This window comes from Protomyctophum bolini (assembly GCF_963924005.1).
Source record: "Protomyctophum bolini genome assembly, chromosome: 11".
Taxonomy (NCBI): Eukaryota; Metazoa; Chordata; class Actinopteri; order Myctophiformes; family Myctophidae; genus Protomyctophum; species Protomyctophum bolini.
In genome coordinates, this window is record NC_137872.1 from 1293866 (window position 1) to 1307837 (window position 13972).

At 47.6% G+C, this 13972-nt stretch overlaps 1 protein-coding gene across 1 annotated transcript in view; it reads right to left on the reverse strand.

Annotated features, from left to right (window-relative positions):
* Positions 1-13972, reverse strand: part of unc80 (unc-80 homolog (C. elegans)) — a gene marked incomplete at both ends in the record, with an annotated part of 117814 nt that overhangs the window by 84725 nt on the left and 19117 nt on the right. Inside the window, 8 exon segments of the mRNA XM_080776437.1 lie at positions 1652-1783; positions 3962-4039; positions 4041-4346; positions 5534-5811; positions 6791-6928; positions 8014-8230; positions 9334-9468; positions 10265-10544. Of these exon segments, the coding sequence (XP_080632563.1) occupies positions 1652-1783; positions 3962-4039; positions 4041-4346; positions 5534-5811; positions 6791-6928; positions 8014-8230; positions 9334-9468; positions 10265-10544 (1564 nt within the window).

Here is a 13972-nt window from a genome sequence, read left to right on the forward strand (position 1 = left end):
CAAATTATGAAATCATCGACTTGTGTCCAAAAATAACCGTTTGCTATTAACCCATTCTGACCTGAGATCAGATTCATACGAGGTTTCCACTGGACACACACTGGTCTGATTAACCCATTCTGACCTGAGATCAGATTCTAAAAATGTCAGTCGTTCTTCGATTTTTCAAAAATAGCAGACCTACAAGCTCGTAGCGCGCCACTCGGTGGCGCGCTACGAGCTTGTAGGTCTGCTATTTTTCAATAGCTAAAGCATAACATGATGCTAACACCAAAACGGGTTCCCGGTCAGAATGGGTTAAAAGCCAGGCCCAGCGCTGCACGGTATCGGAGGCTTTCAGGCTTCAACTCGGTCTCGTGAAAGCTTACACCTTCCCACGAGAAGAAGTAATACTGTCCAAATAAGAGTTGCACGCAGACACACTACACACTACACACAGACACATTAGACACAGACACAGTGCACACAGAAACGTCCTGATGCGAGGCATGAAACACAACGCCCACGTCTGGCTGAGAACAAACCCAAAGCAGTGTTTACTGCGTCTAGGAGAGGCCATGAGGGACAGAAGACAAGACGTCTGACCTATAGGAGAGGCCCTAAAGGGACAGAAGACAAGACATCTGACCTATAGGAGAGGCCTTGAGGGACTAGAAGACAAGACATCTGACCTATAGGAGAGGCCATGAGGGACTAGAAGACAAGACGTCTGACCTATAGGAGAGGCCATGAGGGACTAGAAGACAAGACGTCTGACCTATAGGAGAGGCCCTGAGGGACAGAAGACAAGACGTCTGACCTATAGGAGAGGCCATGAGGGACAGAAGACAAGACATCTGACCTATAGGAGAGGCCGTGAGGGACTAGAAGACAAGACGTCTGACCTATAGGAGAGGCCATGAGGGACAGAAGACAAGACATCTGACCTATAGGAGAGGCCCTGAGGGACAGAAGACAAGACGTCTGACCTATAGGAGAGGCCATGAGGGACAGAAGACAAGACATCTGACCTATAGGAGAGGCCCTGAGGGACTAGAAGACAAGACATCTGACCTATAGGAGAGGCCCTGAGGGACTAGAAGACAAGACATCTGACCTATAGGAGAGGCCATGAGGGACTAGAAGACAAGACGTCTGACCTATAGGAGAGGCCATGAGGGACTAGAAGACAAGACATCTGACCTATAGGAGAGGCCATGAGGGACAGAAGACAAGACGTCTGACCTATAGGAGAGGCTGTGAGGGACTAGAAGACAAGACGTCTGACCTATAGGAGAGGCTGTGAGGGACTAGAAGACAAGACATCTGACCTATAGGAGAGGCCGTGAGGGACTAGAAGACAAAGCAATTCTGTAGACTTAGATAGCATTTGATACAGACTTATAGCATGTTATGTAAACAGCATAAGTGCATTGTATGTAGTCATAGCACGTCATAGTACATAATGTATATCATAGTAGTATAGATGTATAGCTTATATGTATAGTTTCATTATAGATATTCCACTGTTACTTTCTTAGCTTACGCATGTTTCATGATAAATGTTTTTATGTGATGTATTCCCATGCTTTTTGTTCTTGCTTAATGTAAGTCGCTCTGGATTAAGAGCGTCTGCTAAATGCCTAAATTGTAAATTGTAAGACATTCTGACCTGCATCCGGAGGCGGTCTCCCGACAGCCCGCGGTGTCCTTCTCCACAGCCGTACGCACAGCCCAGAGACTTGACGATCTTAATGAGCATCGTTAGAGCCAGCCGGTGAGCGCTGAGACCGCCGCCTTCGTCCTGTTTTAATGAAACAACAACAAAACACAACACTTTGAAACCCTTAACCCATTTAAGACCTGAGGGCAGTTCTACAAATGCCTTCTAAATCCTGACAGTTTTCTATGTCAGTGGTTCTCAAACATTTGTGTTGTTCCAGGGACCCCCAAGAAGCAAAAAATATGAGTTAAAACGTTCGCTGTGAAATAATATTTCCCGTATATTCAAACATTTGCACACGATTTTTCAAAAGTAGCAGACCCTATACAAGCTCATATAGCGCGGCACTATTTTTCAATAGCTAAAGTTTATAATAATGGTTAAAACACCTAAATGGGTTAATACTTTGTTGACCAGACTAGGCAAGCTCACAACAAGGGCGTGTTAGGACGCGTTGTCGCGAGATATTTTCACAGAATGTTCCCCCAGAATAGAGTGTATGCACGTTTAGGGCATTAGGCAACTAGTCGACTAGTTTACTAGTTTACATTCTGATTGCATTAAATTATGTTAAACGACATTAAATTCACTTTGCCATTCACGTTTTCCATGCGCATACCCTCTATAGCATACAGTACATGTCAAACTCAAGGCCCCGGGGGCCAAATCAGGCCCGTGAATGAATTATCTTTGGACCGCGGGGATGATATTTTTAATTAGTATTAGAACTGGCCCTCTGGTATATATTGCACGGACCACCATATAATACTACAAGTCCCACAATGCACTGCGAGTTGATTGTCATGTATCGAGGGCCCGCAAGCGCAAGCATGCGTCTTCTCTTCACTATTGATCAGCAGTGAAAGTATATCACTTGTGGGTCAACTTTCAGCTACACCCCTCTCTCCCCAAAAATGTCCCGTGTGTTGAAACACAGTCCGGCCCTCGACTTGTACCAATTTCTTTATTTTGGCCCACTGTGTGTTTGAGTTTGACATCCCTGCTCTATAGGGACGCCTGCAGGCGTCATATACACCTAATTCTAAATGAATCATTGTCTTAAGTAAACTTGCATTTACACTAGATTAAAAAAAATTATCTAATTAATCAGAGGCTTTGTAGTTCATTAATCTAGATTAATCGCATTTTAATCGCATATCAATATTCAACCTGAGAACAGCGAGAAACCTTTTTTTTTCAAATGTTTTTTGGTATCCCAGTGACTACATAGTGACTACAGGATACCACTCATTTTCAACATCTTACTGTCATTAATATATGCTGTTGTGGAAATAATAATAAAAAGTCACCCCATTCTGTGTTGCCTAGAACTGGAGGTCTGAAAAAATATCAACTTAAGGCGGTGCAGCAGCCTAATGAGCCTATATTCAGTACTGGAAATGTGCCCAGTGAGAAACGTTCCGCCTTAAAAAAAAAGTGCGATTAATTTTTCTGTAGTTAATTGCGATTAATTTTTCTGTAGTTAATTGCGATTAATTTTTCTGTAGTTAATTGCAATTAATTTTCCTGTAGTTAATTAATCTAAATTAATCGCATAAAGTCCCGGCCCTACACATTCCCCACAGATATAGAGTTGAGTACAACACATTACAGACTTGGATTAACCTACATTTAAAGCAATAACAAAAAAAATAACCCCAGACAGAATCTAATAACCATAATGCATAGAATCTCATTATGATGAGTGCATGTGGAATCCCTACACAAGGTCACTTCAGCAGGGGGCTACAAAGCTCTAAACCTGCATTGTTTCAGGGTTTTTTTTTTTCAGTGGTTCTAAAATTAAATGTTGAAACCTTTTAACGACACAAACCTTGTTTGGATGCTGGGGGTCCCTGCCGGCACAAACTAGTTTCAAAAGGGCCGGGGTCTGCAGCCAAATACAGATTAATAATTTGGGGGTCCTCGATATCCAAATGCTTAACCCATTCTGGGCGGGAACCCCTTTAGGTGTTTTAAGCATTATGTTACGCTTTAGCTGTTGAAAAATAGCAGATCTACAAGCACGAGTGCCTCGCTACGAGCTTGTAGATCTGCTATTTTTTTTTGAAAAATCGTGAAAATATATCTCTCAACTATTAGCTTCTGAGAGGTCCCTGGAACTTCATATTTACAGATGAGGGTCGGCAGCCAATTACAGATAATGTTTGGGGTCCTTTGACTCCTTGACATGAAATAGACATGAATAATAATCTGTATTATTTCGAGACCGTTCCATTTTTATGGACGATAACCCACCTTGCCGTTAGTGTCCTTGCCATTCTTCATATCATCCTTGCTTCCTTGCCCACTTCCACTCCCACTGCCGCCCCCCCCCTCCTCCTCCTCCTCCTCCTCCCCCTCCCCCATCTCCTCCCCCTCCTCCTCCTCCTCCTCCCCCAGGGACCCCCTGCTGGGACCCCCCTCCCCCTCCCGTGTCCTTGGCCCTCATGGCGTCCTGCTGGAGGTTCTCCTTGTCGTGGGGTCTGGAGGAGGGGCGCCTCTTGTTGGCCCCGCCCCCGGGCGCCACGCCCCCGGGCACCACGCCCAGCTGCAGCAGGCAGTCGATGATGTTCAGCGAGACGTCGCAGATCCTGGAGCTGATGTCGTTCCTCAGGATGGCGTAGAGCGCCCGCAGCACCGCCTGGGGGGGGAGGGGGGGTGGGGTGAGTGAGTGAGTAAAGGCTCATACATAGTCTGGATTTTCGGTGGTTAGGTGACCGCCGAACTACAACATCACGTCTCATATATATATATATATATATATATAATATATATATATAGTAGGGATGCACCGAAAGGGTAATTCTTGGCCGAAACCGAATACCGAATATCCGAATATGATTAATATTATATATCTTTTTTCCTACCATTGCTGTCATGGCCGTACCTTAAAGCTATACCTGATTTATGGCAAAATAAATGGTTATGGCAAAACTTAACTTCAATAATAATCACTATTATGGGTCCATAAACATTTATTCAGCTCATTTGAATGCATTCATTACATACACTATTCGGTGATATATTTTCTGCCTATTCGGGCCGAAACCGAATAGGCCGAAAATGCATTTTTAGCCATTTTCTGCCGAATATTTTCTGTGGCCGAATATTCAGTGCATCACTAATATATATATATATATATATATATATATATATATATATGAATGAATTTTATTTGTATAGCACCTTTCCAAACGTATAGTTTACAAAGTGCTTTACAGACAGGTTATAAAACAGTAATCATAAAAACATCAAAACAACAAAAACATCAAGACATCAGATAATAATAATAATAAAGCATGAAGAAAATAACGGGTCAATAAAACAATAAAAAAAACTATATTTAGGAAAAACACTTGGCATACAGACGTGTTTTTAAAAGCGTTTTAAAAGAAGGCACTGATTCTGCTAATCTAAGAGCCAAAGGCCCGGCCACCCCGAGTGACCAGACGCGTTGCAGGAGGAACTAGGAGGGCCCTCCCTGATGACCTAAGGGAGCGCATATATATATATATATATATATATATATATATATATATATATATATATATATTGCTGACTCACGGTGAGGTGAATATATTCATACCAGTAAGACGCGCAAACGCGGGAAGCGAACGCAGCTCGTACATATTTGGGTTTTGGACGTACCGTATAGCTGCTTTGGGGACTCCTTATATGGTTATGGCTGAGTCATGGTGACACAAATCACTCAGCTCCATATATGGGCACAAAAGCGGGACAGACAGACAGACAGACAGACACGATCTGCTAGGTCTCATAGTAAGTGCTCACTGCATTCGCAATTATATATATATATTGATGACTCACGGTGAGGTCCAGCATGCCGTTCTTCAGCACAAAGTTGTTGGTGCCCTCGATGCTGTCGCCCTCCTCTGGACAGGAGTAGTTGATGCAGGAGTCGGTGAGGCTGCGCGGCAGGTTGGCGCACGCCAGCGGCTCCTCGCACGGCGACGGCGGCTCGCCGGCCGCCGGCGGCGTGCACAGCTTCTTCATGTGCTCCGTGAAGAAGTCGGCGTAGCCCACGTTGAAGGACGCCACCGTGGTGTTGAACGCTGCCATGGTGATGGTGGAGATCTGGGAGCGCACTGTGGGGGAGGGGGGGGGGAGGGAGACAGAGAGACAGAGACAGATAAAATTGAAAATATTATCCTAATCGTGTGTGTGTGTGTGTGTGTGTGTGTGTGTGTGTGTGTGTGTGTGTGTGTGTGTGTGTGTGTGTGCGTGTGTGTGTGCGTGTCCGTTCGAGCGTGTGGTCAGTGCTGTGGCTGTTGGAGTGGTCAGACATGTCTCTGAGCAGAGCCTTACCTTCCTTAACGGTGTGGTCAGTGTTGTGGCTGTTGGAGTGGTCAGGCATGTCTCTGAGCAGGGCCTTACCTTCCTTAACGGTGTGGTCAGTGTTGTGGCTGTTGGAGTGGTCAGACATGTCTCTGAGCAGAGCCTTACCTTCCTTAACGGTGTGGTCAGTGTTGTGGCTGTTGGAGTGGTCAGACATGTCTCTGAGCAGGGCCTTACCTTCCTTAACGGTGTGGTCAGTGTTGTGGCTGTTGGAGTGGTCAGGCATGTCTCTGAGCAGGGCCTTACCTTCCTTAACGGTGTGGTCAGTGTTGTGGCTGTTGGAGTGGTCAGACATGTCTCTGAGCAGAGCCTTACCTTCCTTAACGGTGTGGTCAGTGTTGTGGCTGTTGGAGTGGTCAGACATGTCTCTGAGCAGAGCCTTACCTTCTTTAACGGTGTGGTCAGTGTTGTGGCTGTTGGAGTGGTCAGACATGTCTCTGAGCAGAGCCTTACCTTCCTTAACGGTGTGGTCAGTGTTGTGGCTGTTGGAGTGGTCAGACATGTCTCTGAGCAGGGCCTTACCTTCCTTAACGGTGTGGTCAGTGTTGTGGCTGTTGGAGTGGTCAGACATGTCTCTGAGCAGAGCCTTACCTTCCTTAACGGTGTGGTCAGTGTTGTGGCTGTTGGAGTGGTCAGACATGTCTCTGAGCAGGGCCTTACCTTCCTTAACGGTGTGGTCAGTGTTGTGGCTGTTGGAGTGGTCAGGCATGTCTCTGAGCAGAGCCTTACCTTCCTTAACGGTGTGGTCAGTGCTGTGGCTGTTGGAGTGGTCAGGCATGTCTCTGAGGAGGGAATGGTGAGAGTGAGAGTGTTTGGCACTCAGGCTGTCCACGTCGGCACTCATGTCCGAGCTGCCCCTGAATTTACCTTTGAGAGAGAGAGAGAGAGAGAGAAAGAGAGAGAGAGAGAGAGAGAGAGAGAGAGAGAGAGAGAGAGAGAGAGACGACAGACCATTTCATTCACTTTCGGTGGCGCGCTACGAACTTGTAGGTCTGCTATTTTTTGAAAAATCGAAGAACGACTGAACGACATAGAAGACATTAGCTTTTTCAGAAAACTGTCAGGATGATGTAGAAGACATTTTTAGAATCTGATCTCAGGTCAGAATGGGTTAATTTGGTGCCCCTTGTCATGAGGAAGTTTGGGAATCACTTGCTTTACACGACCACCGCCTGCCTACCCATGATGGTGGCCTGTTTTTTTTTTATATATATATTTTTTATCCCACGATTTTGTAACCCATTTTTCACCCCTGTGTGAATGATCTAATGTGATCCTGGGCTCTACACACCCTCCACCAACCTAGTCCCCATATATGGGGGACAAGGGGAGACCAACCTAGTCCCCATATATGGGGGACAAGGGGAGACCAACCTAGTCCCCATATATGGGGGACAAATATATGGGGGACAAGGGGAGACCAACCTAGTCCCCATATATGGGGGACAAGGGGAGACCAACCTAGTCCCCATATATGGGGGACATGGGTAGACCAACCTAGTCCCCATATATGGGGGACAAGGGGAGATATGGGGGACAAGGGGAGACCAACCTAGTATATGGGGGACAAGGGGAGATATGGGGGACAAGGGGAGACCAACCTAGTATATGGGGGACAAGGGGAGACCAACCTAGTATATGGGGGACAAGGGGAGATATGGGGGACAAGGCGAGACCAACCTAGTCCCCATATATGGGGGACAAGGCGAGACCAACCTAGTCCCCATATATGGGGGACAAGGGGAGAGCAACCTAGTCCCCATATATGGGGGACAAGGGGAGAGCAACGGACTTGAACTCATGCTTCCTTCATGCCTGAGTGTCCAAGTTGCTCCTTTACACCTGACAGGGGGGAGTTTCCCTGGTTGGACGTAGCGCGTGGAAGGAACACGTTATTCCAACCAGTTCCTTTTGGTGGCCTGCTTCACACCACCGCCTGCCTGCCTACATACCCATGATGGTGGCCTGCCAGCCGCTGCGGTCCAGCGCGCGCCGGTCGTCTCCCAGGCCGGAGAAGCTTCCGAAGGAGAAGTTGCTGCGCGTGGGCGACACGTCCAGGTGGTCCTCGTGGAGCAGGAAGGGGACCCCCATGCGCCTCTGGCGCTTCTTCCCCGCGTGGTGGTACGGGATGGAGCCCTTCCTCTCGCGGTCATCGCGGCGGTTCTTAAACTGCGGACGAAGAAGGAGAGAGAGAGAGAGAGAGCAGGTCATCCTATAGCTGCTATAGAGCGCTGCAAGACCGTTTGGACGCGACCAGGGCCCGGCCCGCCAAAACGGTCCGGGACGTTTCTGTACCTGACCAACGACAACGGGCCCAACTTAAATATATGTTAATGGAGATTTAGAACACTTTCCTGGGGGGGTGTGTAATATGTGGTTTTAAGGCTCATACATAGTCTGGATTTACGGTGGTGAGGTGACCACCGAACTACAACATGACGTCATTTGATGTGACCACCGAACTACAACATGACGTCATTTGATGTGACCACCGAACTACAACATGACGTCATTTGATGTGACCACCGAACTACAACATGACGTCATTTGATGTGACCACCGAACTACAACATGACGTCATTTGATGTGACCACCGAACTACAACATGACGTCATTTGATGTGACCACCGAACTACAACATGACGTCATTTGATGTGACCACCGAACTACAACATGACGTCATTTGATGTGACCACCGAACTACAACATGACGTCATTTGATGTGACCACCGAACTACAACATGACGTCATTTGATGTGACCACTGAACTACAACATGACGTCACTGAGGTGACCACCGAACTACAACATGACGTCACTGAGGTGACCACCGAACTACAACATGACGTCACTGAGGTGACCACCGAACTACAACATGACGTCACTGAGGTGACCACCGAACTACAACATGACGTCACTGAGGTGACCACCGAACTACAACATGACGTCACTGAGGTGACCACCGAACTACAACATGACGTCACTGAGGTGTCCACCGAACTACAACATGACGTCACTGAGGTGTCCACCGAACTACAACATGACGTCACTGAGGTGACCACCGAACTACAACATGACGTCACTGAGGTGACCACCGAACTACAACATGACGTCACTGAGCCGCGGTGAAGAGCAAACCACCGCCACCGCCCTTCTCTCTGTTTTTACTCACCACCGCTCAACGTTATTTCAGCTCAGGTGGTCACCTCACCACCGGAGCGGTGGTCACCTCACCACCGGAGCGGTGGTCACCTCACCACCGAAAATACACACCTTCTTGAAGATGTTTATCCCCAGGTCAGAGGCCAGGTCTGGGACGGCCGCTCTGCGCAGGTTGGTCAGAGACACCTTGGAGAACGTCTCCGACGACAGAGACTTCCCCTCCTCGTTGCACTTCATGCTCATGTCCTGCACACACACAAACACACACACGCACACACACACGCACACACACACACACACGCACACACGCACACACACGCACACACGCACACACGCACACGCACAAACACACGCACACGCACGCACACACACACACACACGCGCGCACACACGCACACGCACACGCACAAACACACGCACACGCACGCACGCACGCACCAGTGGGAGACGGCAGTGATGATATTACAATTCAGTCCATTTAGCAGACGCTCTTAATCCAGAGTGATTTACAGTAGGCAAGAACAACGCAACATCAAATGCATTGTCAAGTCATCATTTCTCGCATTCCACGCCTGATTTGGCTAAAAGATCGGCATCCAACATCCTCACATCGCAGAACGCGGCGTCTGATTAAACGGAGCTCGTTTTTAACCCATTCTGTACGGGAACCCGTTTTGGTGTTAGCATCATGTTATGCTTTAGCTATTTAAAAAATAGCAGATCTACAAGCTCATAGCGCGCCACCGAGTGGCGCGCTACGAGCTTGTAGGTCTGCTATTTTAGAAAAATCGAAGAACGACTGACATTTTTTTCTCAGGTCAGAATGGGTTCATCAGACCAGTGCGTGTCCAGTGGAAACCTCGTATGAATCTGATCTCAGGTCAGAATGGGTTCATCAGACCAGTGTGTGTCCAGTAGTGGAAACCTCGTATGAATCTGATCTCAGGTCAGAATGGGTTATAATCAGACCAGTGTGTGTGTCCAGTGGAAACCTCGTATGAATCTGATCTCAGGTCAGAATGGGTTAAACACACACACACACCTGCGTTTTGTGGGTGTTGACGAGGGAGGGCGTGGTGGCCACCATGGAGCTGCTGCGGGGGCGTGGCAGGGGCGGGGCCAGCGGCTCGGCGGGGCCGCCGCGCTCCGGCCTCTCCTCCAGGACGTGGCGGAGGCGCGTCAGGTAGAAGAGCAGCGCCCAGTGCACGCCCTCCTCCGTCCAGTGGGGCTGCAGCAGGCAGCGCAGTACCGCCACGTCGAAGTAGGTGGCGTAGCGCGCCCGCTGCGCCAGCGACGGAGGCACGCCGGCGGGCGCCGACGTCCTGATGGAGACGGGGGAGGGACGAGAGGATTGATTGATAATTTTTGATGCAAACAGTACAGGGTACAGTCAAGCACAGCATTGGTCCAAAAGGATGGTACCGAAGAAAGACCTTAGCGGTCTTGTTTCCATTCGGGTCCCATGCATTCATTCACAATGACAACAAAGGGAGGAAGGGAGAGATGGAGTCATTTATTATAATAATAATAATAATAATAATAAGACCAGAGAACCGATTCTATACACAAGGAAGCCAGAGCAGCTTGTGAATTGCAATAACAACAATTAGAATAAATTACGTACTATTTTTATTACGTTTTCTTTTATTTTCTTTTAAGTTTTCTACTGTGTGTGTGTTTATTTTGTTTTTTTGTAAGTGTCTGTAGTGTGTGTGTGTGTGTGTGTGTGTGTGTGTGTGTGTGTGTGTGTGTGTGTGTGTGTGTGTGTGTGTGTGTGTGTGTGTGTGTGTGTGCGCGCTATACAGCTGCGCCCTCTGGCGAAAAAAAATTCTTCTAAATCCCGACAGTTTTTGGGAGAAAATAAATTCTGCCAGATGAGAACTAGAAGGTAGGGGTTAGGAGTCTTGCTCAAGGACACTTCAACACAGACTATAGGGGAGAAGATAGGGCTTAGGAGTCTTGTTCAAGGACACTTCAACGGGGGAGAAGCCATGAGCTCTCTCTCCCTCTACCCACTAACCTACAGATGCCCACAATGGCAATGATTAATGAATGGCAGTAAGTAATGGCAGAATGATTAATTGGCAATGGCAAGCAACATACTGTAATAAGCACATGACGATGACCATAACATTTGGGACTTAAACGATGCGCCCTACAGTGTAGGGCCTACAGTGTAGGGCCTACAGTGTAGGGCCTACAGTGTAGGGCCTACAGTGTAGGGCCTACAGTGTAGGGCCTACAGTGTAGGGCTACACAACCAAAGGTTGTACCCAAAGTTCAACATTTGAAGTGAAGTGTAGTCGCTGCTCTGTGTATATATATATATATATATATATATATATAAGAACTGAACGCATTCCAATAACATTTACTATTATATAATATATATTATATTGTATTAGCTTCTACCAGCCAGATGAATGCACGTCTGCTTGTTCATGATACAGAGCTCTCTCTCTCTCTCTCTCTCTCTTCACCATTTCTCCTGTAAATATCATCATCAGTCTCCGTCGCACGGCCTTTATTAAGAATGCATCAAACACAGAGAGAGAGAGAGAGAGAGTCTAAGCCTACGTGAGTCCACTGTAAATAAGCAGTGATGAAGGTCAGAGGCTGATGACTGCAGACTACATCATATGGAACACTGGCTGCACTACACCACCTCTCTATGAGAGAGACTACACTATACACCACCTCTCTATGAGAGAGAGACTACACTATACACCACCTCTCTAGAGAGAGAGAGAGAGAGAGAGAGAGAGGACAGGCTGTGTTCTCGCTGTAGTCAAAGAGTGGTGGAGACAGAGCTCCACTTCTTGACTGCATGTTAAAAAATATGAACATATTAGAGAAGAATACTATACCCTAAGAGAGAGAGAGAGAGAGAGAGAGAGAGAGAGAGAGAGACTCCACAACCTATCTAGGGGTGGGGGGGGGAGAGAGAGAGAGAGAGAGAGAGAGAGAGAACATTAGGTATAGGAACAAGCAGAAAGGCTGTGACAGAGACAGAGAGAGAGAGAGAGAGAGAGAGAGAGAGAGAGACAGAGAAGCATTTAATCACAGTCGTTATAATAAATCGAGCCAGAAGAGATGGATCAATATCTACATGGATCATTGAGAGAGAGAGACAGACAGAGAGTACAGCGGAGAGAGGCTGCACGCATCATGTTTCACTGTCTAGCCGGCGCACGTGTGCTCACACACACACACACACAGTCACACACACACACACACACACACACAGTCACACACACAGTCACACACACACACACAGTTACACACACACACACACACACACACACAGTCACACACACAGGCACACACACACGCACGCACGCACAGCAACTGTTGTGTCAGGTTGCCATGGAGACAGATTGAGCCCGTGTGTGTCGTCAGAGACGATGCAGCAGCAGCTGGAAGCCGTTGCCGTGGAAACTGACTCGGCATCGCAGGTCGGACGGACGGTCGGACGGACGGGCAGTGGGCGTCGCCCGGCGCAGTGGAGGAACCAATCATTCGTCGCATACATCATTTTTTCTTTTTTTATCCCACGATTTTGCAACCCTTTTTTTTTCTCCACCCAATGTCAATTATCTAATGTAATCCTGGTCGCTATATATGTACACTCCCTCTGGCAACCTGGGGAGAGTAGCAGCGGACTGACCTCATGCTTCCTTCACTGCATGAGGAGTCCAAGCCGCTCCTTTTCACCTGACAGGGGGGGAGGGGAAGGATCACGTTATTCTGACCAGTTCCTTTCCCCCTCCGTCAGACTGGCCAATAGGGGATGAGAGGAGGCAGTTTAGAGACCAGGATTACTGTGATGATGAATGCATTTGCAAAGATGCAAGGTAGAAAAATGATGATCTCGCAAAAGCCGATTTAGGCAAAGGATTGCAAATTAGAATCCGTTACAGACATACAGTACAACACGCAAGGCTGAAATATTTGCAGCAGCAGTGCATGTTTCTGTATTATCGTGCAAAACAGCTGATAGTCGAACCATTTGTTTCTCACAACAAGTCCCTCTCTGTAATCTGCAGTCAAGAGCTGTACTGTACATTTACAGTCATTCAGTGTCTCGCGTCTTTATCTTATATCTAATACTCAGCTTGTATTGACCTTCTTTCTCATCACTGTTTCCAGAGTCTAGGGGAAATTATATGCTGGTGTCAAAATACAAGAACACGCACGAACGCAAACACGCATGCACGCACGCACGCACTAACACACACAGGCAATCACAATTAAAAATTCACACCATAAAGAGGGAGAAGCAATTAATCCGCCTTTGTGGAGTGCACACTGAGAAACAATGGAGCTATAAAGCTCTCTCTGTGTGTGTGTGTGTGTGTGTGTGTGTGTGTGTGTGTGTGTGTGTGTGTGTGTGTGTGTGTGTGTGTGTAAAGCTCTCTGCCTGCCTCTGCACGGCCGTGTGTGACTGGCTTAAAGAAACCTAATGTACGCACGCCACTGGAAATGAGATGAGGTAGAGCAGTGGTTCTCAACCAGTGGTCCGGGGTTGAGAACCACTTTAATGCTCAGTTTACGGGATTCCCATTTCCCAGACAGGCTACCATGACCAGTCTGTCCTCTGCAGTGAGAAGTGACCAGACAGGCTACCATGACCAGTCTGTCCTCTGCAGTGAGAAGTGACCAGACAGGCTAACATGACCAGTCTGCAGTGAGAAGTGACCAGACAGGCTACCATGACCAGTCTGCCCTCTGCAGTGACCAGACAGGCTAC